Source organism: Dromiciops gliroides, chromosome 1 (genome assembly GCF_019393635.1).
Source record: "Dromiciops gliroides isolate mDroGli1 chromosome 1, mDroGli1.pri, whole genome shotgun sequence".
In the NCBI taxonomy this organism is placed as follows: domain Eukaryota; kingdom Metazoa; phylum Chordata; class Mammalia; order Microbiotheria; family Microbiotheriidae; genus Dromiciops; species Dromiciops gliroides.
This window is the reverse complement of record NC_057861.1, coordinates 188,874,747-188,901,399: the sequence shown is the minus strand read 5'-3', so window position 1 is coordinate 188,901,399 and position 26,653 is coordinate 188,874,747. Positions and strand designations below refer to the sequence as shown.

The 26,653-nt window shown below is 38.3% G+C and overlaps 1 protein-coding gene across 1 annotated transcript; it reads right to left on the bottom strand.

The window, feature by feature from the left end:
- Window positions 1-232: 232 nt before the first annotated feature.
- MRS2 (magnesium transporter MRS2) lies at window positions 233-26,653 on the bottom strand. Its single transcript, XM_043977968.1, has 11 exons — window positions 26,335-26,653; window positions 23,920-23,993; window positions 22,105-22,141; window positions 19,638-19,750; window positions 14,738-14,911; window positions 13,770-13,900; window positions 11,102-11,218; window positions 8,946-9,098; window positions 8,575-8,692; window positions 6,396-6,509; window positions 233-4,907 (listed from the first exon to the last, which is right to left on the bottom strand). Exons 1-11 carry the CDS (start codon window positions 26,555-26,557, stop codon window positions 4,797-4,799), a joined length of 1,365 nt encoding a protein of 454 aa, XP_043833903.1. The 5' UTR covers window positions 26,558-26,653; the 3' UTR covers window positions 233-4,796.

Here is a 26,653-nt window from a genome sequence, read left to right as displayed (position 1 = left end):
ATCTACCCTGCCATGATATTTCTTGTTTGTTTGGTTTATTTTGGTGGGGCAATGAGAGTTAAGTGACTTGCCCAGGGTTACACAGCTAGTAAGTATCAAGTGTCAGAGGTCAGATTTGAACTCAGGTCCTCCTGAATCCAGGGCCAGTGCTTTATCCACTGTGCCACCTAGCTGCCCCGTTTGTTTGTTTTTTTAATAAAAGTTTTTTATTATTTTTCAGTTACATGTAAGGATAGTTTTCAAAATTTGTTCATAGGATTTTTAGTTCCGAATTTTTCTCCAACACCCCCTTCCCTCCCTCCTCCCCAAGACAGAAAGCAATCTGATATAGGTTATATATGTACATGATATTTCTTGTTGTCAGGGTTAATCACAATGCTTGCCTTTTTCACATTTACTGTTTGGCTTTCTACCATCTCAGGTTGAGAGGCTAATTAATGTGCTTTAGAAGTTCATTTTTAAGAGTATCACTTTTTGGCATGAGCTCATTACTAGGAAACTTGAATCATGGCATGCCAAACACTTTTCAAGGTGGACTAATAGAGAACTTTGAAATAAATAGCTTAACCTGAAAACCTCCAAAAGTTTTTAAAAAATTAATCTGCCTCTTTAATCTTATGAGGTAGTTGAAATTTTCCCTACCTAGAGAATATGAATCAGCAAAAAGCTCTTAAAAAAAAATCAAGAGTCACAGACATAATCAATTATCAAATAGAAAAAAACTAGCAAGGGTCTGAGATCTGCACCATTTCTGTTACAGGAGTCTGGCTATGTGATAGATAAATTCAACTCTCTAGACTCCAATTCCTCCAGCTAACAACATGGTACACTTGTTGCTTATTTCACGAGAATAAAGACACCTAAAGAGACATAGCATGGCAGAGTAGATAGGGGAATTGGTATTGAAGTCAGGAAGGCCCAGACTAAAATCCTACCATCCTACCAGCATCCCTGCTGTGTGACCTTGAGCAAGTCACCCCTTTCTGTCACCCAGGCCACTCTCTTAAGATCATGAATTGAAAAACAGTTGCAAGTCTGTGGTAGTAGAGGGAGTTTCCTTACCAGGAAGGAGTTCCCTACTCTAGGGAAATCCCAAGTCTTGGGGCAGCCCTTGGAGTCAGGAAGGACGTGAGTTCAAATCTGACCTCAGACACTTACTAGCTGTGTGACCCTGGGCAAGTCACTTAACCCCATTGCTAAAAAAGGAAAGAAATCCCAAATCTAAAGGGAAAGAAAAAAACCAAACCTGCCAAATGCTTTGAGGTTTGCCAGTGGAAAGTATCCTGTGAAATCAAAGTATTCAAGTATTGAAGATGTTCAAATTAACCCCAAACTTCTCAAATGCTACAAGAGGCTGGGTAAAGGGAAGGAGTTAATCAGCCTTGCTATCCCCTCATCTAGAAATCTCCATGATTCCAAAGGCAAAGTATGCATGCTGGTCACCTAAGACAAATCCTTTCTATCCTGCAGATTCAGTGGCTCATTAGAATTCCCCATAGGTTCCTTCCTCCTAATAGTATATTTAAGAATGAGAACATCAACTCAAACTCAACTGTTTCCTGTCAAATCTCTTGGCTCCTTGAAGGACTTTTTTCCCCCAATTGATTAGCCAGAGAGAGCTTAGCCTGCTTCCAGATGACCCAGTAACCACCACGGTCTCTCAATGATATCCAGCTTTGTTGTTTTAGGACAAAAGCCATAGTACAAAAACTGTTCTGGACTGTTAGGCACTATCTGTGGCATCTTCCATTTGTGCTAATCTTAAAGATGGGCTTAAATCATGGTACTGTGATTTCCAGACTACTTTACAAATCATCTGTTGAATCAAGCTGAAGTATGGCAGCTTATGCAGTTATAGATGTTAGTAACATAGAATGTCATTTCCCTACGTTACCGATCTTTTCCTTCATAAAATCTACATCAGTAGAGAAAGTTGACTCACCGTGAGTTCCCTAAACCACAAAATTCCACCTCCTCTCCAAACATGGAGACACATCTTGGATTACAAGGTTCTTACACTTAAATTTTGTGCAGAATAACTTTTTTTTTTTGGTGGGGCAATGGGGGTTAAGTGACTTGCCCAAGGTCACACAGCTAGTAAGTGTCAAGTGTCTGAGGCCAGATTTGAACTCAGGTACTCCTGAATCCAGGGCCAGTGCTTTATCCACTGCGCCACCTAGCCACCCCCAGAATAACTTTTAAGGAAGAGATCACATGGTATGATGGAAAGGACATTGGCTCTGGAGCTAAGAGGCCTCAATTCTAGTCTTGCCTCTGATGTGGAATGAACCTGGGCAAGTCAATTTTACTTCTGTGAGCCACAGTTTTCTCATATGTAAGGATTATAGAGTCTCTAACTTTCTTTAAAAAGTGCAAAGGACTCCTCCAAGTGTTAAAAGGATTTCCTTCCATTAATGAGCCATGAGTACATGGCATGGAGATGGTAGTAAACATAAGACTGGATAATTGATAGCAAGTAGGTAAAACAGGGATGACACTGGTTGGCTAAAGTGTAACTATTGTTAGCATTCAGTAGTTCTTTCGGGCTACCATGTATTGGGGAGCTACATCTTCATGACTGTATGACATTATATTTATGAAGGACATTTGTTTTCAGAGTACTCTGACATATTTCGTTTAATCCTCATGAAGCAGGAAGGGAAGTTATCATCATTCCCATTTTTCATTTGAGGAAGCTGAAGCTCAGAGAGGTCACGTGACTTGGCTATGGCCACAGAGCCAGTGAGGCCTGGGCCAGGATTGACTACAAGGTGCTTTCCACTATTGTTCTCACTATGGCTTGACTTCCAGAGACCACATAAATACTATAACATCGTTATGTAAAATCATGTTTTGTGGGCTCTACACTAGAAAAAAAACAAACAACAACAACAAAAGGTATACTAGAATACTGGTACTGAGCTCAGATAGAAATGGATCCCTGGCCTGGCATACTGACTTAGAGAAAACCACAAATTAATATTATCTATGTCGAACTGTCTTTTTATTTAATGTATTAAACACTTCCCAATTACATTTGGTACACGCAGGAGTTTTGCCTTGAGTTTGACCCCTCTAACACTAGAAAAAAAAATCTGATCAATTGAAACCTAAATACTAGGAATCTTTAGCTAAGCAGAATGGTTATCCTGCTCCATTCTCTCTACACTCCCTCCCGCCCCCACCCCAGGAGTAAGATTATTAAAAGAACATTTTTAGATTGCTTTTTTTTTGTGGGGCAATGGGGGTTAAGTGACTTGCCCAGGGTCACACAGCTAGTACATGTCAAGTGTCTGAGGCCGGATTTGAACTCAGGTACTCCTGAATCCAGGGCCGGTGCTTTATCCACTGCGCCACCTAGCCGCCCCTAGATTGCTTTTTGAGAGCTAGGGCTGTCATTTTTAATCTTTATATCTCCAGTGTCTAGACTAGCATAGTGCCCTATACATACATAGTATGTACTTAAATGTCATAGGCTTAGCACAGATTTCCCACCCCCCCAAATTATCTCTATCTTATAGAGTATTATATAGAGACAATCATTTTTTTCCCCAGAACTATCAAACAAGCATTTACCGGATGTCCCAAAAGTCTTAGTGCAGTTATAAGCCATAGTAGCTATTAAGATTTACAATTGCACTAAACCTTTTGGGTCAGCCTACATTAAGCACCAATTATTTGTCAGGCACTGCTAGGCCTGGGGATACAAATGCAGAGGAAATAATTCCTATTTTCAATGACCTTATGTTCTTTAGGGGAGACAACATGTACATGTAAGTATATACAAAATAAACCCTAAACTTAAAAATTCAATTATGTTGAGCATATTCTCTCTCTCTCTTTTTTTTTTGGTGAGGCAACTGGGGTTAAGTGACTTGCCCAGGGTCACACAGCTAGTAAGTGTCAAGTGTCTGAGTGAACCCAGGTCCTCCTGAATCCAGGGCCAGTGCTCTATCCACTGTGTCACCTAGCTGCCCCGAGCCTATTCTCTTTTAAGGCAAAAAAGTAGACCACTGCATTTTGCAAAGTTTCTCAAAAAAGGCCGAAACAAAAATGTTTCTTTGGTTAACTCTGAGTTAACCAGACTGCTACCTATTCCTGTTAATCAAGGTTTCTACTACATGAATAATGTGTGAACTTAAATATTCCAAGAATAATTACAGTAATAAAGTATGAAATGTCTTGAAACCTTTGAAATGTCATGTAGTTCTGCTCTTTCTTGGTATATATTCAAAACTCTTCTATTACTCCACTCTTAAGATTCTAGACTTAAGCTACAATTTTGATCCCCTGATTATACTAAAAATTAATATTACTCTATTTCACAACAATGTGCATGTGCAAGCATGGACATACACTATTTTGGTATATGAACATGTTAGAATGTATTATGTAAAAGCTAAATATAATAAATTTAGTGAATGGTCTACTTTTGTGCCAAATTCAGCCCTTTTTGTTCCGTACCTCCAAATAACACTCCTACATTCCATATACCAATGAAAAGCCCTCCGCTGACAACAGCTCTGTGAACATGTAGTTAAAACAAGATTTTGGCCACTTAAAACAAGACGACAAGCAGGACTATGTCACTTTGTTCCTGCACTCTGAATTCTGACTTTATGAACTAATATCCCAGTCTTAAGATTGCCATAGCATATTGATATTCAGTGGTTATATTTTAACCACAATAATTTTTCAAGTCTTCAATTTTTATTAAAAGATAATAAATTAAAATAGTGTCAGAAGCTTCTTATGTCAACCACCAAAAACAAGATTTCAGCCATTTCTTGCTGTTCCTATCGGTTTGTTAGGATACTTCTGCTTGACCCAAGGCCATCTGACCTGAGACTATTTTTCATCTCAGTTCTTCCACTTGCTTGGAGAGGCTTTTTAGGTAAAGAGGGCATCTAAACAAAGGAAGAAACAATTTTATTTTAAAAGGGAAAGGAGATCACATTAACTATAGTGACTGGTATAGCTATGTAAGAGTTTACTATGGAAAAACACAGATAATAAATCAATTTCCTTAGTGATACTGCTGGCACAAAATTAAGAAAAATAGATACATTTTATACATTTCTATAACACAACAATATTTCTTTCTGTAACTAGATTTTGCTAATGATGAAGCCATGCATCAATTGCTTTCATGTGTCAGAATGTATAATATTCAGTATAGCAAGAGTGTAGCAGATGTTTACTGACCATGTCAGTTGTATTTCTTTACAATTTCCTAAAGTTTATTTCTTCATAAATTATACCACCTAGAAAATGCACTTAAGTATTTTCTTTATGATAAAACTGAAAGTTTAAATAACAAACTAAATTTATAGATTACAAAATAAAATATGTGATCCAAGATGTGTTATGAAATTTCAAGATCAATATTTCTACTGAATACTGAAACAATTTTTTCTTACCTAGGCCACATCATAACTTAGAAATTATTTGAAAAAGTAATGATTTTTCATGATTCCAAATTGATAAGGAAAGCTCAAAGATTCTATGCTATTTATTCATTCATTCATTCATTCATTTAATTTTTGGTGAGGCAATTGGGGTTAAGTGACTTGCCCAGGGTCACACAGCTAGTAAGTGTTAATTGTCTGAGGCCGAATTTGAACTCAGGTCCTCCTGAATCCAGGGCCAGTGCTCTATCCACTGTGCCACCTAGCTGCCCCGATTCTGCGCTATTTAAATGGACACTTATGTATCTGTCAAATCGCTACAACAGCAAAAGAAAATACTTCCAGAAATTCCAAGGCACCGCTGCCTAAGTATCTAAAGGACCTATTTTTATAACATACAGGAAAGCTTCTTAAACTGTGGGTCTTATGGGGTCTGAATGTGAGAGTCATGAAAAACATACAGTTTACAAAAGCCCTTGAGATAATGAATACCAATTCTTCCAGGATCCTACAGAGAAGACAGTGTATCCAAATTTGTCATTGAAGAGAAAGGAAAAAGATTGGCAAATAATGTGAAGCAATTCAACTGAAGTTCAGTAAGGAGGTACTGAGTACCTACCTACATGGAAAGACACTATATTGGGTCCTAAAAGTCTTTAGGATCCAGTAATGATAAACTTTTCTCTAGCATTTCAAGGTTTGCCAAGTGTTTTACATATATTATCTTACTTAATCCTTACAACAACTTTGGAGGTAAGCACTGTAGATATTTACTCCAATTTACAAATGAAGAATTTAAAGCTGAGCGAGGTTCAATGAAATGCCCCAGTGCAACATAGCCAGGAAGTGCCCAAGTGGGATTCAAACACAGGTCCTCCTGACTGTTAACGTTTAACACTATAAATTACCTCTCTGAAGTACCTGAGAGGAACTTATTTCAAGGAGAAAATTACAGTCATCTCCACACATTTTTCAAGTACAACATACCATAGGAGGTAAAGGAGCTTCTAGCTGTCGACCAAGGAACGAAAGCAGGCGCCTCCAGATGAGGCCACTTCCCATAAACATGATTCCTGTAATCAGCCAAAACACTCTATGGTCCTAAAAGGGAATAAATAAGTTAACTTATAGAAAGCCCAGGAGGACAGATGAACAACGTTCTAGTTCTAGTAACAACGCACTGTCCCAAGCCTAAACTGAACAGATTTTCCTAGTTTCAGTAATCCTGCAATAGCACGGGACAAATACAACTCCCTCAATGATACCCAGAGATCAAGAAACATACAATTTTTGAGCTAGAAGGAAAAAGAAGTCCTTTAGAGCTTAATCTCCTACATGGCATAGAAATCTTTTAGAGAGAATCCCTAACAGAAAGCCATGGAGTCTCACCTTAAATGCTTCTAATGCATATTTTTCAGCTCACAACCTAACAATCCTGTAAGACAGCTATTACTGTTAGGATGTTGTTTATACCGGTTAGCTTAAATCTACTTCTTGGTTAGGTCTGAGATCACTACTAAAATTGGGAACACAGGATTCTATAGTAAAGCAAGAATATAGGAACAAACATTTTTGTGTTCACTGGTTTTTGAGAGCTCAACAGAACATTATATTGCATTACAATAGAATAGAACATTCACAGACAAATGTTTACCTAAAATAATAGGTGGGGAATGTGTTTTGGTTAAATGACTATGTTGGTTAATTGGGCATTACCACATATACATACTATGGTTCTATAATCCCTGGGGCTACAAAATTCCATGAATATTCAATTCATGAATTTGGGAACCAGAAAGATATATATAAAGTAAGCCAGATTCTATGTTGCTAATATGACATGACATGACACTTTGCGGGGCGTGCCAGGAGTGGGGGGAAGAGAAGAAACAGTTGGCTAAAGAATAGACATTTGATGTTCCTGTTTCCTTAGTCACCTGAAGTGTGTTCCTTCTTTTCTGCTGTTTGACCTCTCCTATCCTTATTCCTCTCACACTCACAGTTTGGAAATAGCTGCTGTTAATATCTGGACAAAGGATTCCACAGATGCACCAGCAGCCAGGGTATTAAACCTACTAAATGTTAAAGCACCGAAGTGTCACGTCAATGCTGGGGAAAGAGTGGCAGTAGTACAGTGTGTTTGTGGTTCAAAAACTCAAAAGTCACTGGTCTGCAAATAGAAAATCCATTCTATATGTCACCCATGAATTTCAACTTTACATTCAACTGTAAAACAAGAATGAGAGTAATTTAATTTCTTTGATAAGTCAGGAAGCACTTGAGAATTTTTCATTTTTCTGGGGTCATCATTATGGTAAAATGGCAAAGAAATTCTGATAATTCTTTACTTTTTAAAATTCTGGATAAAAAAGTCATACACTACAATTTTACATGAACCCCAAGATGCCTTCTAGAGACTTAATCATCCTCATTCAAGGAAATGGTTAAGATTCACTTCCTCTTACACCTGCAGTTGCATGTCCCATATGAATACTATGGGATGTAATTATCAGAGATCAGAATGACAGAGCAATGCACACCTAAACAAGAATTCCTTTTACCGTCTGCCTGAAGAGTGACTATCCACCCTTTGCTTGAATACTTCCTGGGAAGGGGTTCTCACTATCTCCTAAAGGAGCCCTTTGGTACAGACCTCATGGTTACAAAGTTTTTCTTTATATCGATTTACATTTTTTGAAATTTTAACCCACTGCTCCTTCCTTCTAGAGCTAAGCAGAAGTTTATTTTCTCTTCCATGTGAGAACTTTTCATATACCCTAAGGGGTTCTGTTGTACTGCCATGAAAAACAGAATCCAAATATGTCCATTTGGAAAATTTCTGGTGCTACTGTGGTTTGAAGATACCCAATGGTGAAATGTTAGAAGTTTCTGTGTGCAAGGGATCTGTGTATGGTCCTTTGTTGTTTACCATTTTTATCACTGACAAAGACATAGATGGCATGCCTATCAGACACAAAGTGCGGAAAATATAGCTAATATACTGCCTGATAAGATTCAGGTTTGAAAAAGATTTTGACAGGTTAGAAAACTGGGCTAAGCCTAATAAATAACTACATACATAGAACTTTGAAACAACAAAGTTGATCTACAAGTCAATACTGATTTCAAAGGGAGCCCAGAGTTTTTCAAAATAATAAGCTCTCACCTCTTCAAGGGAGGACTCCAAATTCATTCCAAAGGCAACTCCCATTAGTCCAAAAAGTGAAAGAGAGAAGGTTCCCATGGTCAACTGCAGGTTCAACCTCATCATCACATTACGATGGCTAGGATGGAGAACACCTATTCAGATTAGAACTTATCTGCTAGTTACATTTTTCATGAAAGTAAAATATTCTATGTAGAAACAGCAATGTATCAAAATCTATACTACTATCAAAGAGGCTATACTTTCCTAGAATATCTAATAATAATGGTACAGTTATGATATCTATGTTCTAAAATGATAGGCCTGATCAAGACTAAAGTAGCTTGGTCAGTAAATAATTTCTAATGGACTTTTAGATAAAGTGAACTTACCTGTCTAGATTGATGAAAATAATACTTTCTGAGTCATCAATCAATACCCTGAGCTCCCGAGCTTTGTTGGAGAGATCATCAGCTAATCTGTAATAGTTTTCCAAAAGCAGTTCCATCTCTTCTGCATGATCAATTCCAGTACTGCTCTTCTCACTGCAAATAATAAGGTTATTTAGCTAGGGATATGGAGACATATCACTTATATATATGCATACATATCACATTAGCACAAAACATACCTGGTATTAAATTTAATACTGAGAATACCTAAGGCCAACCTTAAAGAGAGGCAGGATTTTTCTTTTTCTATGATAGTTCTCTGTGGGTGATTGGCATGCTACATTAATAAAACCAAGATCTGCTTTTACACATGCCTCTTCCTATCCAGATAGGATGATGAGGAAAATCAAATTCGACACACATATGTACATATACATAACTTGATTCTGAAAGAGGCAGTGTCCTAAACAGCAATAAGGAGTTACTCAATATTTCTGCTTCTGTTTCTAACTAGCATGACACTAGGGAGGTCTCATATGTAACTTTTGTTTGGCTTTATCCATATATCAAACAATATATTGGCTCCCCCACCTTTTTGTTGTTTCCTTCCCAGGCTCCTCTTAGTAACAGTACCTCAACTTAATCTAGTGCTTTAAAAGTATTCTATCTCCATCTGAGAGTTCAGTTACTAAGTGTCAGAGTGTGGATTCCAAGGGCAGTTCTTCCAGACTCTAGGTCCAGCATTCTCACTACAATATGTTGCTTCTTCTTACTCCTTCTACCCACAAAATGTAGCTGCTCTTCAAGGTATTTAAGAGGAATAGAATGGAAAGGCATTTACTGAGCACTTACTATGTGTAAAAGCACTGTTAAGCTCTGGGGATATAAAAAAAAATCAAGACTATTAAGCAGCTCACATGCTAATTGGGGAAGACAATGCATAAGGAGGGTTCTTGTTCAGTTCATGGCAGATATCAAAATCCTGAGGACCTTGGAGAGTAATGGGAGGGCAGGCTCCCTACCAAAAGAATAGAGGGTCCAAGTCTTAGAGTGGAGTGGGGATCTAAGATGCTTCCACTCTCAACATGGGCAGGGATGTTAAGGCCAGCATCTACCTCAACTTTCCATTCCAAAGGTCAGCATCTGCCCATAACTTTCCATTACATGGCCACCACCCTCATTCAGGCCCTTAGCAAGAGCCTAATTGGTCTACCTGTTCCAGTTTCTCCTTCTGGCAAATTATCTTTCCCAAAGCACAGCACTCATCATGTCACTCCCTCACTCAAAAACTACAAATGGCTCCTCACTGGTCACTGGATAAAGTCCAAACTCCTTAGACTGGCACCTAAAGCCTTCTTTGATTTGATTCTAAGCAATCTTTCCAGCCTTATCTCCAACTGTCCCCTGTTATACAAATCATAGAATTTGAGTGTTGTGGCCATCGAATTCAATCTACACATAAAAAACAATACCATTATTACATACCCAACATATGGACCATTAAAGACCCTCAAGGAAGGGGGACTCACCACTTCTTTTTTTGGGGAGGAGGGGGGCTTGTGGAGAACTCACCACTTCTTTAGGCAGTCCCATTCTACTTTTGGACAATTCTAATTGTTATACAATTTTTTCCTGATACCAAGCCTTTGTCTCTTTACAAATTCTACCCCTTGCTCTTAGTTATGGCCTCTGTGGATAAATATGGCATATAATCCTTCATTCACATGACATCCCTTTAAATACTTGAAGATGGCTACTATGTCACGTCTAAAATAAACACCTCCAGTTTCTTCAACAGATCCTCATATGACATGGATTCAAGGCTCTTCACCATCCTGGGTATCCTACTTTGGCCATCCTCTAGCTTATCAAAGTCTTTCTTAAACTTCAGCCAACTGGAGACAATGTATAAATATTTGTATCTTTAGTGCCTAGTACATAGCAGGGACTTAAATAAATGTTTGTTGATTATTTACACATAGGAAATTAAATGTTTGTTTCCCTAAATATAATTTACTTGTCATAGAAAAACAAAATACATTAGCTGTACTCTTTGTACTAAAAAGTTACCATTTGGAATATTAAAATAAGAAGGCAAAATAGGGATTCTAGGACATAAACTGTAAGAAAATGGGTCTGGGCTGTGGTAGACTTACAAGACTTCAGGATCACTCCATTTGGTTAGACAGAGTTCTTCCATCATTTCCTCTTCATCTAGTATTTCCAAAATTGACTCTTTGAAAACTTTAATATCCGTTTCTAATTCTGATAAGCTATGGGAGTAAGAAAAAGAATTAGTAGTATATTCATTTAAAGGTATTTCACTATAGGGCAATATATTTTATCTCATATAAATTACCAGTATTATATATTAATGATTTAAAATTTTCTAATTTCAAATTACCTCTATTTATTTGTGACTTTATCTTAATCAGAATGATATCTACAAAGTACTTTTTATTAACAATAACATTTCAGCATTCCAGAACTAGAGAATGAAATGCAAAAGTTAAATATCTAAATACTTCATGCACAAAAAAGAGGTCAGGTGTCTCTGACATCTTGGCCATGTACTAGTAGAATAGAAAGTGAATACAGTAATGTTGTAAGGGAAAAGACTGGCAAAATAGAGGAAAGCAACCACAAAAGTGGTTATTACTCTTTCAGCTGACAGACATTCCTCCTTATTCTTTAATACCTTCTGGACCACATAGGACACACAGATGCCACAACATAAACATCAACTTGGAGGGAACTCTCTAGCAGAGTGTACCAAGGGTTTATCTCTGGCCTTATGCTGTTTAGCATTTTTATCATGACTAGGAAGAACGCAGACGCTGACGTGATATGCTTAGCAGATATGCAGATGCAATGTAGCCTAGAGAAATGTGTAGCTAATAGCTTGGATCCAAAAACAATGGGCTGAATCTATTTAAATGAAATTCATGAGACAGCATGTAAAAAATTACCTAGACATTAGAAAAATTCATTTCAAAAGTAAAAGATGGGGGCAGCTAGGTGGTACAGTAGATAGAGCACCAGCCCTGGATTCAGGAGGACCTGAGTTCAAATCCGGCCTCAGACACTTAACACTTACTAGCTGTGTGACCCTGGGCAAGTCACTTAACCCCAATTGCCTCACTAAAAAAAGTAAAAGATGGAAGAGGCTTGTTTAGACAATAGTTAATGTGAAAAAGACAACTGAACTGAAAGCTTACTATCAAAAGTGACATAATGCAGCCAAAATAAAGTAAATGTCATTACAGGCTGTATTAAGAGGCCCAAGAATCAGATCATAGGAAGTGACAGAATCACTGTGTTATGCTCTAGGCAGAACACTTACAGAGTCCTGACCAGCTGGAGCATATAAGCACTGGTTGAAAGGAATAAAGATATTTAGTATGAGAGAAAGAAAACTCAAAGGGAACATCATAGTTGTCTTCTAGTATTTGAAGGACTTTCCAAGGAAGACGGACTTGTTCTGCTTGGTCCCAGAGCACAGAACTAATAGCAATGGGTAAAAGTTTTCAAAAAGGAAGATTTAAGTTTCCTAGAAGGAAAAACTTAATAAAAATGTTAACTATCAAAGCGGTCTATTTTGGGAGATAGTAAATTCCATCTTACCAGAGTTCTTGAAGGGTAGGACAGATAACTACTCAGAGTGTCATAAAAAGAGTTTTTGTTCAGGTAGAGTTTGAACAAGATAGCCTCTGTGAAGTTCTCTAACAGATTCTCTGAGCAACCTTTATGTTGGAAATGTTTTAATACTAACTCTTGCATGTGTTTGTCTTTAGTGAAAAGTTTATGATCATGTGTATATTCAACTGACCATATGTAGTCATTAAAAAGCTTTAGTTCCAGTTCAATTCCATCTAGCAGTTCCTTTTAAAGAACTCAGGAAACATAAACATTATTTAAAAACCATACCCAGGAGGTATTATAACAAGTGTCCTAGAAGTATAACAGAACATCCTATTTTAAACCACAAAGTCAGAGACTGAGAAAAATTAATAATTATATAAACCTGAAGATGCTGTCCCTGTAACTACCCTGGACTCGGACAGGGAAACTTTAGCCTTAATCTTACCAGCAATAAGATCTCCACCTCACTTCCTTACTCCCACAACCCTAAGCCTTTCCAGCTCCCCTTTATGTGTATTCTTTCCTTATTAGAAGGTGAGCACGTTGAGGGCAGGGACTGTCTTCATTGCCATCCCAGTGCCTGGTACGTAGTAAATGTTTACTAGGTGCTCAGTTTATCTACTTGTCTATTGATGGACAGACTCCTTGCCTGTTCCTATAAAAGCCACGTTAACACCAATATTCTTTCCGGGATGTTATGTGGAATGTCACCATCTCAGAAGAATCAGGCTGCATGCAGCATATTACCAACAGTGATGTGCACACAAGGTATACGGAACAACAGCAAAAGTATGTATGACAAAAGAGTGAGGCTGGAGGTGGAACAGGTCTAAGGGATAACAACTAGAAAGTGTGGTGGGTGATGTGCAGGATCCATGAAATGGTAAGAGAACCAGAAGGCCTTTAGGCATATGTGGTATATTCATCTAGAAAGGATTCACATAACCATATATAAGAACCACACATACCAAGAAGGCACGAGGGAGTTTCAGAACACACAAATGGAGGGAAGTATACACAAAGATGAAAGATTACAGACACATCAAAATAGGAAAGTGTTTTCAACAATATGTTAGTAACTATACTTAACTCTCATCTGGAATTATGATAAGGAAATCTACTTTAGTAAGACTATTATTGAATGAAAAGTCAGTTCCCCTTCCTCTGATGTCATATATTTACCTTTTGCCATTTTGTAGTAAGATGTGCAGTTTGCTTCTGTCCACTGATGAATGTTTGGGGTCCACTAAAGCCTCCAGAGTCTCAAGGATGAGAGGCTGCAAAATGCTAAGTTTCCCGTGAAGGGTGTTGATCTAGATAACAACATGACCTTTCATAAGAATTAAAACAATTCTTTTAGAATATTCTGGGTCAGAGAATCCTCTTATTAACTACAAAAATCTAGAACATCCAGAAATGTTCGTAACACTTCGATGAATGGTAAAAGACTAGAATGCTTCTAGGACTGTCAAACTACCTAAAGCCATCCTAAACCAAGATCACTCAGGCTAAAATGCTCATTCTCCAGAGTTTTTCACAATGGCCCGGATGTAGCTGAAGGGTTACTAACACTGTAGAAAAGACTTTCTTCCCATAGATACCCACTTAACAAAACGAAGGGGAATCTGTTAATTAAAACAAAACCTGTCAATCAAGAATCTGGTAGATGAAATAACCCATGGCAAAAACATTTCTAACTTGACTCATCAATGAATACAAGATGACAGGTACCTTTCTTATGCATTCCCAAAAAGTTATTGCTGACATAGTCAAATTACCACTGAATAGATATATTTCAGTTGCCTTTCACACTCCCTTAAATAATCAGTTCCTATTTAGAAAGACAGAGAGAGCAGAAACACCGAGGTTTCTTTATTTTTTTAAAAAAGATACACATGGGGCAGCTAGGTGGCACAGTGGATAGAGCACTGGCCCTGGAGTCCAAATCCAGCCTCAGACACTTGACACTTACTAGCTGTGTGACCCTGGGCAAGTCACTTAACCCCAATTGCCTCACTTAAAAAAAAAAAGATACACACAAGCGCAATAGTCTAAAATTATAGCACAGTTGACACTAACTTATATTCCTGTTCAAGAGTATCTTCATGCCAAAATAATAATGCAGGTGGATAAATGAAAACCAGGCTCACCCAATACTGCAGAAGAGCTTCTATGGCCCTAAACTCAAAGGGCAAGGAGTATGTGACAAGCTGGCCCTCTCCAGCCAGCTGTGAAGGAAGTTCCCGGAATAGCCACTGTTCCCAATTTAAATTACGATAGTCTAGTATCAGAAGATACTCTGGAGCTATCACAGCTTTCAAATACTGTAAAATAATATGCAAACTGTTAAATGAGAGGAAAGAAAACAACATAAAGAGAACAAGGTTTCCCTCTAAAACTTTATCAAATTTGAATTGAGCATAAATGAAATAACATGTCACTGTTTGTGCAATATGATTACTAAATCTCCTAAGCTTTTTAGTTGACAGGGTAAATCACAATTCAAATATTTTTGAGATCAAGGTTAAATTCTTGTATCTCTCCCACATTCTTAATCTAGAATCTGAATTATTTTCATGATTAACAGGTTTATTCAAGGCTTGCAGGAGAGATAAAGGATTCACAGGAGGGTCTTGACCCTCTTTTCTCTTAAAATGCTCCTTGGTTTCACTGAGTCATCTTACTTAAATTCTAAAAGACTTTCATTTTAGTTAACTTAAAAATAATTGGCCTTAAATTCACTAAAACAGAAGTCTTTCAGAAAGTGTTTAGTTTTTCACAAATTGCTGTGGTCAAATAGTAAATTAAAACAAAACAAAACACCTCAAACCATTAAAAAAAAGCAGAAGATTCAGCAGGTTAATTTTTTTAAAAATCTCAAAGGTGGGCTGGGTCCTTGGTCAGGCTAGGAATGAGGGGATGGGGTGGTCAGTTCGAATCTGCCAGTGACTGACGGCATAATTAGACTGAACTACAACACAATAATGTAAGGGAAGTTCTAATCAAGGCGCAATCTGGATGCAGCTGGGTGTAAGTCTGGGAGCCAGGTCAATGTGTAGGGTTCACTTGCCATGAGATAAATGAGTAAGGAACAATAATGCATCGTTCCCTGGGTGCCAGGCATTCCAGACAATTATAGGTGGTACCAAATGGTAGCAGATGGTCAGGAGGGGAAGCAAGTGTCTGTCAGTTACAAGAGGTGGGAGAACCCTTGGCACCATGACTATGAATATCTATACAAAGGCACTGGGGGTGTAGGGGAAGGATTATCTCCCTCTCTGTCCATATCCCTTGAGTGAGTGAGCTTTCCTGAGAAATGTTTAGGGGTGAATGACTGCAAACATTTAGGCTACACCTTACTAAAAGATACAGCCTTGGGGAAGCATTTATTTACCAGGGAATAGAAATTCCTGCCTAAGGAATTTCTGAACTTAAAGGGAGGTGTGTGTAATTATTGCCATCAAGGCTATGACTCACAAAGAACTGAACTGAGCTAGTGTTCCAGGAATCATGTGCTTATTAACAGGAGAAGGGCCATAGATTACTACCCCTCAGGGGAAGGTAATCAGAATACTAAGCCAGGTTCTCACCCATTTTCTAAGCCTAAAAATACACATGATCTTATTTGATCCAGACAAGAATAAGGTTGGCATTAGGAGTATTTTAACTCCCATTTTTTGGATAAAGAACTGGGGCTCAAAGAGATCCAGTGTCTTGCCTAAGTTGAAGAACCATTAAGTGGTAAAGCTCACATTGGAACACAGGGCTCCTGACTCCAAGTTTATTGTTCTTTCTATGACATCATAGATAGATGGAAAGAAAAATGAAATCTGCATAATTGGCTTTTATCATTTCATAGGATCTGATGTTGGAAGGAACTTAAGAGACCATCTAGTACAAACCCTCATTTTACTGATGAAGAATCTGAGGCCCAAAGAAATTAACTACCTCACCCAATATTACCAAGGTGGGATCATAGATTTAGAGCCAAAAGAGGCCTCAGAGGTCATCTCTTATTTCTCAGTAACCTCATCAGCTCCCAATGATTTAATCAGTGTCTTTTCATATCAACATACTTTCTCCTGAGTTCTACTTCCATATGACTCACTGCCAATTGGACACAACTAGATTTCCCATAGACATCTCAAACTCAAAATGTCCCAAGGAGAACACTTTCCATCTTCCTACAAAACCAACCCTCTTCTAAATATCCCTATTTCTGTACAGAGAATTAGCATCTTTCTAGTCATCCAGGTTTGTGACTTTGGAGTCTTCCTCAACTTCTTAATTATTCCCCATAGCCAATCAGTGTTGACCCTTCTGGATTCTACCTTCACAACATCTTGCATTCATCTCCTTTCTTCTCTCTTTTTTTAATCATAAAAGTATTATTATTTTCCAGTTACATAATTCTTTCTTCTCAAAAAACATCCACTCTATTTCAAGCCCTTATCACCTTTCAGCTAGACCACTGTAATGGCTTCTTAACTGATCTCACTTGCCTCAAGTCTCTCCCTTTTCTAAATCTATCTCCTATATAACTGCAAAATGATTTTCTTCAAGAACAGGTCTAATAGATACTCTCCTACTCAATAAACTCCAATGGCTCCCTATTACCTCTAGGATAATATGCAAACTCCTCTATTTGGTATATGAAATCTTTTATACCTTGGTTCTAACCTATCTTTCCAATTTTGGTATATATAACACCCTTCCACTTTTCCCTTTACTCTTCAATCAAGTCACAGTTTTTTCTTGCTATTCCACTCATGACATTCCATCTCCCATTAATAGGCCTTTGCAAAGGGTGTCTCCCATGAATGGAATGAATTCCTCCCTCACTTCTGCCTCTTAGAACCCTTAGTTTCAGTCAAGTAATATCTGCTACAGGACACCTGACTGTAAAAAATAATTAGCCTTTATTTTGTATATTCTTCTATAAATACATGTTGTTTTCACTTATAGAATCTAAACCTCCTGAGGGCAGGGATTATTTAATTTTTGTTTTTCAATCTTCAGTGGTGAATACAGTGTTTGGCACATAGTAGGCAATTAATACTCACTAAGTAACCAAATTGACTAACCTCTTCTTACAAATGAATTAATTGAGGTTCAGAAAGGTTAAACTAGCAAACAACGAATTTTCCAGGTGATACACTCTACCCCCAGGAACTCCAATTAATGTCAGGGAATATGTTCAGTAACCCTCCTGCCCATCTTCCCTATTTAGAATACAAAATATTATTACCAAAAGTATGTCATGAAAAAGTTGGTCCATTATGTAGTGAGCTATAAAGAACTTTCAATTTCTGCAATTGTTGAATTTAGGGAAAGCCATGACTTGATGCTGTATCCCACGAGTGTCATCATCATCAAGGATGAAGATTTTAAATCCCTGGCTAAATCACCCTCAGGACATTCTAGCACAAATTCTAGAAATGGAAATGGGGAGTTTCTTTCCCTTTTCCCACAGGGGGGTGGGGGTGGGGGGGAGAAGGAGAAGCTTAATGCAAATGGATAGAACAATGGGGAAAAGCAAAAGGACAAAGTTGATCATTATCTTACTGATACATAGATAATAAGTGACATTCTAAATGGTGTTGACAAATCAATGGCAGCCCTAACAAAGATAACCTGAAAAAGGTTTGGAAAATACTTCACCTCCTAATTTAAAGGAAATATGCCAAGTTTATATACTGCCCAAGTAGCCTTACAGCTGTACATGCTTCATTTCATGTTCATGAGGGGAAAATCAAACAGCTAAAATATTAGTTGATAAAATGCTTTCCCAAGAAAGTTCCATGGCTACTTGATAAGGATCAGAGTCATTAGCCCTAAGTCTTACACCATCTATTTTAACACATTACAAACTCATGTTCATAATGATGATGCTGAGCCACCAAAAAGGGATAAATAGGTTTGGTATTACTCTGCTTGTGAAAGTGAAAGATTATAGAGCATATTTTTTTACTTTACTTTAAGAAAAAATAAAGTTCTAATACTTCAGGGGTCCTCACTTATTTGGAAAATTTGGCCATCTAGAATAACTCATTCCTTTGGGGCTCTGAGTTGTTTGTTTTATATGCAAAGAGCAAAGATGTAAGCATTTACTTCTTCAATACTTTAAGGAGTTTCAATACATCATGGGTCAGCATAAGAAATTAAATGGAAACTTTGGGGGAAATTTTGCAGAAGCCACAGACAACATGTGAAGGCCAGCAGATGACATAGAAAAAGTTTAGAAACCCAGAAATGCATGCAAAATATTTATGGTATTGTATAATATCAACCCAAATTTTACAATAAGGTATAAAAGTTTTATTTGGATTTTCCAAATGGTGAGGGTACCACATCCCTAACACCTGAAATGTGTAAGGGATGACTGTAGATCACAATCCCTCTATTTAATAGAGATGATCTTTGGGAGTTACTGTGATTGACAAATTTACTGCCTTGCCACCAATAGCTGAAGATGAGCCACTCTAATCTTCACTAGCTGTATCCTTAGATAACAGGCACAGGCCATCACCTGTCCCAAACTCGAAGCTTTTCTAGGTTGGAAGGAAATTCTAGAAAGAGTCTACGCTTGGTCCCTTGAGTAGGAATTAGTGGAAGTTTTGAATACATGAGTAAAAATTGTGTATAACAAGAAAAAGTTGTACTACAACTGCCTTTTAAGGTGAGCTCATCAAGAGCAAACAGACAATATTTAGGACCAAGGGATACAATGACCTCTGGTGAATAATCTGAAAACACCAAGGACATAATCAAGAAGAGATGATTAATGATCCAAAGGAAAGAAGCATTTTTAGTTATGAATTTAGAGACACGAAGTATGTGTGAGGGGAATGAGTGTGCATTACTCTTCTCTAAAGCCAGCAGGCAAATAATGCAACTCTGAATTGAGTGACTATGACAATGTTCCTAACAATTATTTTTATAACAAAACAACTTTTAACTATGAACTATCTACATAGTAATAACTCAATACAATTAAATATAGATATAATCAATAAATACTTAAAGGAAGAATATAAATAAACCCTTTACCTCCATTCTCATGATAATCCTATTGTTCCTGGTTGTGATACTCATTAAGTGCTGAAATCGTAAATCTCGGGCTTGAAGACCCAATTCCTGGTATAATTCTATTTTTTTTCTTTCTAAAAGAAAAGTTTAGGAAAAAAATTAAGATACCAAATAAAATGCAGCTTAAATTTCATGTCATATTTCAAAGATACTCTTTGATGTTTTTTTAAATGCTGTTTGATTAAAGAAAAGCTACGGTGACTTTTCTGGGATTCTAAAGTCCCTAGAAATAGCTTCCCTCAAAAGAAAAAAGCATTTACTTCTTCATGAGTGGTTGAAAAGCCTCAAATTTATGTCAATCCATTTCCTCTATAGAAAGAATGCTGTCTACAATTCAAAGCCATCATACTGTATTGTTAATTTAAGAATAGTTTAAACTAAAAGCCACGATTGTATTTTTATAGCAGAAAACATTAAAGAAGCAAAATAACTGCTAACAGGAGATATATGTACCACGTAAAAAATGCCTTGCAGTAAACCAACAGGCTTTATGACCTATGATCTATTATATTATACTGTACTAATTACTAAGAGCCTGTGGCTCTTCAAGGCGCTGATCCATGGTCGTCCAAGACTAGTGGAAGCCTACTACTACTACTACTACTACTACTACTACCACCATATGAGTCATCTAATCTTCAATAAGATACATCATAGCATGCTGGGTAGAAAGCAGACCTCAAAACCTGGAAGACCTTGGTTCAAATCCTGGTTTTTATATCTACTGGCTGTGTGATCCCTGACAAATCATTTAACTTTTCAGTGCTCTAGGCTAGTGGAGTCAAACTCAAATAGGAATTGGGGGGCAGGGGGAGGGGGCTCGGCGGAGAAGAGATAACCTATATAAGGATCCCAAGACTTTGAAAACCATGCCTTAACATTATTTATGGTCTATTACATTTCTATTTATTGTGTTAAATATTTCTTAATTACATTTTAATTTAGTTTGGCCATACTCAGGAGTGTTGAGGGGCACAATGCAGCCTGTGGGCTTCGTGTTCTAGGAGACTCTCTAAGACTTTAAATTGCAGAAAACTTGCTAACTTACACTGGTAGAGGGAATTTCCTCATCTGGGAGTTCTCACAGCTCCAGTCCTTATTTCTAATTTTAATACTTCAAATCTGCCAGCAGATTATTTATATTTGGCTTATTTCTTAAAGCAGTACAAGAATTCAAAAAGGCAAATTAAGAGATGCTAGATTTTCATAGCTGAAAAAGAAGAAATTCATTATCTTGGACAGTAGGTTAGAGGAGTCCCAGAAATACATTCTATTAATGTTAATGCAATACTTTTTTTTTTAAAAGGGCATATTCTAAAACACTATATTCCAAGCAGTGATTGACCATAAATCTGTGGCTGCAAAAAAAAAAAGATGTAAAGTCACTGAGTATAAAGCTGTATCACTGTGAAAAGATGACAGTGGTACCTTCAGTGAAAGGGAATCATAAAGAAACCTTCACAATCATCTCTGTTTTGGTAGTCAGGGTTAGTTAAACTAAGGTGAGAAAAAGCTCAGGTTTGTAAAGGCACAAAGTCTGAGGATCCATCTGGAATGCAGGCACAATGAGGTGTCTGATGGCTTAAAGTAAGCTCTTCTCTTTCCTCCCTGACCCATACTTACTTGGAAATATGGGTATATTCTAAAAAAGGTTAATCTAAAAAGTGATTATCTGAAAAATTGTAGAGCTATAAAAGGGAAAAGACAAGAGATGGTAATGAGGGAGAATTATGGTTACAGCCAAGAGATAAAGGGCAACAAAACAGGGTTGTAAACCTAAGGATGAACCAATTCCAGAAGAAGCAAATATTTGCCTAGAAAATAGGGGCAGGGACTGTGCTGATACATGTTAATGACTGTATGAGAGCAAACAAAAACTGAGGTGGGATGCTGAGGGTTGATGAATGACATTTGGAGAAGGACACCAGTAAACTTCACGGAGCATGGAAGGAGAATGAAACCGGGCTTGATGAAAATAATTCCCGGTTTTCAGAACGCAAGGTAGAATTAGGTCACATTACTGGCTGTGAGACAATTCCCATAGCTACCTGCTGGAACTCTGGAATCAACAAACACATGTGCTTGTTGTGTCTATGCTGTCTGTGATTCCTGCTCTCTTCAGGATGTGGTACAGAGGAAAGAAGAGAGAAGTCACAATGGGAAAGTCTTAGTCCAAGTCCAAATACTTTACAGATGAGAAAACAGAGTCCCAGAGAGACTGAATAATTTTGACAAGGTAACACAGATACGAAGCAGAAGAACTGGGATTCAACCCAGGTCTTCTTGTTTCAAATCTAGTGTCTCAAACCCAGAGAAGAAAGCATCCAAAACACTGCACTTGGATACAATGCAATGCTTTAGTTTACATGTAATTCACTTGCCAATGGGATAAATGAAACTTTGTTTAGGGGAAAAAAGTGACACTTACCAAAAGAAGAAACATTTCCTTCCTTGTCAAATTTTGTCTAAAAAGAGATAAGAGAAATGTGTTACTTTTAGAAAGCATCATTTATCTCATTGAAATTTTTCCTGTAAACAATTCAAACAAAATCAAATAGCAGACCTTTTTTTCAATATGTACTGATGATTATGGGGGTGGGGTGGGGTGGGGGGAACTTCTACAACTACCACCTTTTGGTAAACAGGACCCAGAAGATATTGTGTAAAAGAATACACACAATTAATGTAAAGTGATAGGCAGCAGTATTTTTAATGCTCGTCCCAAGTTAAAACCAGAGTAATTATTTTCATTTCCTTTAACCAAATAATATTTATTAAACACCTTTCCTGCTCTACGCACATCACTTCCATAGTAAATAAACAGCAGTAGGAATCCTCTTAAGCTTCGTCCCTACATCACCAACTGTCAATTGGATATTTCCAAATCTGTGTCCAGTGGGCATCTCAAACTTAACACATCTGAAATGGAAGTCATAATCTTTCCCCAAGGAACTCATCCCTCTTCTGAACTTCCCTATTTCTGTTCAGGGTGTCACCATATTTCTTAGTTGCCAGTCTTGGCTATTCCCCAGATCTTTCAGATCCATACCTTTCTCTCCATTTTCATAGCTACCATTCAATTTTAGGCCCCTATCATTTTGTAAGTAGACTTTTCCAATAGCTCCCAAATGGATCTTCTTGACTCAAGTCTCTTCTCTCTCCAAACAAGCCTCCGTAATACTGCCAAAATCATATTTCTAAAGTACAGGTATGATCTTCTCACTCTCCTCCTTAATAACCTCCACTGTCTTCCTATTTTTTTTAGGATCCAATATAAACTTCTTTGTTTGGCATGTAAAGCCTTTTACAATCTAGTCCCAGTCTACTTTTCTAGCCACATTCCACATCACTTCTTTTCAGTCCAGTCCAGACCAGTACAATCCAATAGTCCCTCTTGCTATTCTTCACATACTAGGTTCTATCTTCCATCTCCATGTCTTTGTACAGGCTTTCCCTTATGTTTGGAACACCATTCCTCTTCACCATTGATTTTTAAATTCTACATGTGTCAGCTCAAGTGCAGTATTCTACATGAAATGTTTTGTGATCTGTCCAGTTGCTACTGCCTCTCTCTTCATTCCTGTGTACCTAACTTTATATATATTATATATTTTATACATATTGTCCCCTACCCCCCAACTGAGGGCAGAGATGCTTTATTTTTGTCTCTGTATACCCAATATCTAGTACAGCCGCTGGCACAAAGCACATCCTCAGTGCAAGCCTACTGACTGGTTGATGATTTTCCATAGGCAGAGGTTAAAATCCCAACTGAGGTAAGAAGAATTCTATGTTCTTCTGAAATGGATTTGCCAGAAACACTGCAGTGTTAATACAGAAATTTCAGAATTTTAATCTATTAGATTTTGTTCTCGCTTATCACAGGGTATACCAGAATTACCATGTAAAGAATTTCATTAGCTCTGAGGAATCATATTAAGTTGAGCTGGTCCCCAAGGCCTTTTAAATATGATTAAGCAAAACATTAGAGGTAGAGGGACATTGATATAAATCTATCATTTCTCCCAAAAGAAAACAAGTTATATCTTGGGACTGGAAACAGAAAAACGGTAGTCTAAAAATAGAAGGGGAAAAATCAATCATTTACTAACATGAGACCACTGTTTTTAAAGGAGGCACTAAAAAGACACTATTCAACCCTGTTAAAGTTGAATATGTTTGGAAGTATTTTTTAAATTAAGTGTTACTACAGTCAAGTTGGGAAAAATAGTACAATACTTACCACAGTAAACACTGGTGCTACACTAGCTAAGGTGGCTTGGGAAGCATCAGAAGTACTGAGTCGAGGAACTTCACCTGAAGAAAAACAGAACATATCACCCTGTGAACAATGTTATTATTTTATTCTCAAACACACAACAGTGAATTATTTCAGAGCTAATTATGTAGAGAGCTGACTATTGGGTCTTTTATTTTTTTCCTTCCTCTCTCTCCTACATTTAGACCATTTTACTATTTGCTAGCAGGTGTACCAGATAGTAAACAGTAGTAAAAACAAGTTGGGGCAGCTAGGTGGCAGTAGACAAAATACTGGGTGTGGAATCAGGAAAATTCATCTACCTGAGTTCATATCTGCCTTCAGACACTTACTAGCTGGGTGACCCTGGGTAAGTCACTTAACCCTTTTTGCCTCAGTTTCCTCATCTGTAAAATGAGCTGGAGAAGGAAATGGCATAACACTCCTGTATCTCTGCCAAGAAAAAAAAATCATGAAGAATCAGACACGACTAAACAACAAAAAAGTTATGCTATTACTAGACAATTTTTCTACTTTGTTCTGATAGGTTTAGGAGAAAATCTTACATTTAACGACTAAATGAAATGTGTGGATGATCCATGCATTTTAATTATCTATGCTTGCTTTCTTATTGTTATGGTAACTCAATTCACTGAACAAATATTTATGACATGTAAAGTCAGCAAGCAACTTGTAAGGTTTTAAAAATGCATTTTCTTTTGAAGTGCTCTGAAATTCAGGAGAATTTTTTCAAAGTCTTTATTCTGAAGTATCAGGATCACATTTATGTACAATGATGTTGATACATCTGTTCCAGGTATCCTCCCCCCTTTTTTCCAATCAACCAGTAAGAATTTATTAATTGTTAACTTTCTTATGTCATTATAGATTGAGGATGACATGGATAAGAAGGAATTTGACATAACTCTCATCTCCAGGGCACTGAGTTTAGCTGGTCCCCAAGGCCTTTTAAATATGATTAAGCAAAATATTAAAGATAGAGGGACATTAATATAAATCCTCTGTGTACAGCTGGGGCTGTACACAGGACATGTGCTTGGTGCTAACATGTGCTTGCTGATTAACCAAGGAGCAAAGAGACTTGGGATGAAGGGAAAACTGAATCCCTGCTCTGGAAAAAGAACAGCAGCTGCCTATGAACCTAGGCATCAGCTGCCCAGAGGAACTCCTGAGTCTCAGAGGGTGGATCTGTGAGCAGCCTCAGGCAGAGGTAGCACTTGCTTCACTTGCCAAATTAGAGGCCTGGCAGAGGGTGCATCCAGTCATTGCTTGATTACTACTCCCAGGGCTGGGAATGAGAATCATTATACTGAATAATAAATCACCAAGTGCCTAGCCAGCCTCTAGAGTATTCCAGTAGTTGTGTGGTTGTCACATTCAGGGTAGGGGTTGTGTGGGTGAAGGTCATCTGCAGAGAGTTGAGGAGAGAGACTTCAAGAGAAAGTAGAGGACAGCAGGGCCTGGCAGTGTTATGGTCCACGGGGTCAAGATGAATTGGACATGACTGAACAACCAAGAAAGAGGCACTGTGCTCTCTTCTAGAGATACAAACACAAAATCCCTGCCCTTAAAGAGTTGACAGTCTGCAGAGGGGATATGACAGCAAAAGGGAAACCATTAACACACGTTCAGAGTGAATTTAATTTGAGCTATATCAATTTGCTAGCTAGATGAAGAATAGATTGAAGAAGGGGGAGCCCTAAGGTTACTTGAATAGGTCATCTTTCAGTCATCTTCAAATCAATAAACATTTATTAAATGCCTACTATGTCCCCTGCACTGTGCTAAGCTGAATTATCTCTTCTGTAAGAGGAGGGTGTTGCGCTAGATGCCACTAGAGGTATTCAAAGCTGATGTCAGTTTTGCCCATATGGAATCTTAATACTGACCGTCCCGGAAAACTCTAATATTCCATGATTCTTAATGCCTCGTGACTCCTAAACTCTAAAATGGGAGCCACACTTTCACACTATTCCTTCCCACGTGGGCAATTAGGGAGACAGTCAAGCCGCCAAACTCTGGGGTGAGAGAGAAGGGGTGTGGATACCTTAGCGGAGAGTGGCTCTAAGCAAAGCACAGTAAAGTGATCGGGGTAGGTAGGGTGCGAGACGGAAGAAAAGTGCAGAAAATAAGTATTGTTCTGTTTATAAAGAGCTCACAACTTAATACCGGGTAGAGAAAGTAATTACAAAAACTTGCACGACCATCAAAGGGAGAGATTGCACAACGCTCCTCCGGAGGATCCTGGGGACTCCGAATGACGGGTGCCTGGAAGGGTCAAATCAGGCATGAGGACAATGCGTTTACTTCTAGGACTACTCTAGGGCCTGCCCGCTGAGAAGGCTCGGGGGTAGGGTGGGGTGGGAAAGGGCCGTATACCTGATACGCTGGGGCGTCGGGGCTCGCAAAGCTGCCAGAGCCGAGTACTCCGGGGCAGCCCGGTTCGGCTGTATCCAGGGAGCGGCACTCCGACCCGGGCCCCGAGGGAGGAGGCACTGGGGAGGGCTCCGGGGGGCCGGGCCGGCACCAGCGCGCCCAGGGCTCGCTGCGGCAGCCCCACAGCTCGGGGCAGGAGCCGGGCTAGGCTCGGAAGACAATCCATAGCGCTGGAGAGAGGGTGCCTCAGCTGCCAGCAGCGATCTCCCAGCCTTCACGCTTCCGGGCAGCCATCAAAGCTGCAGGGACACAGACAGTTCCC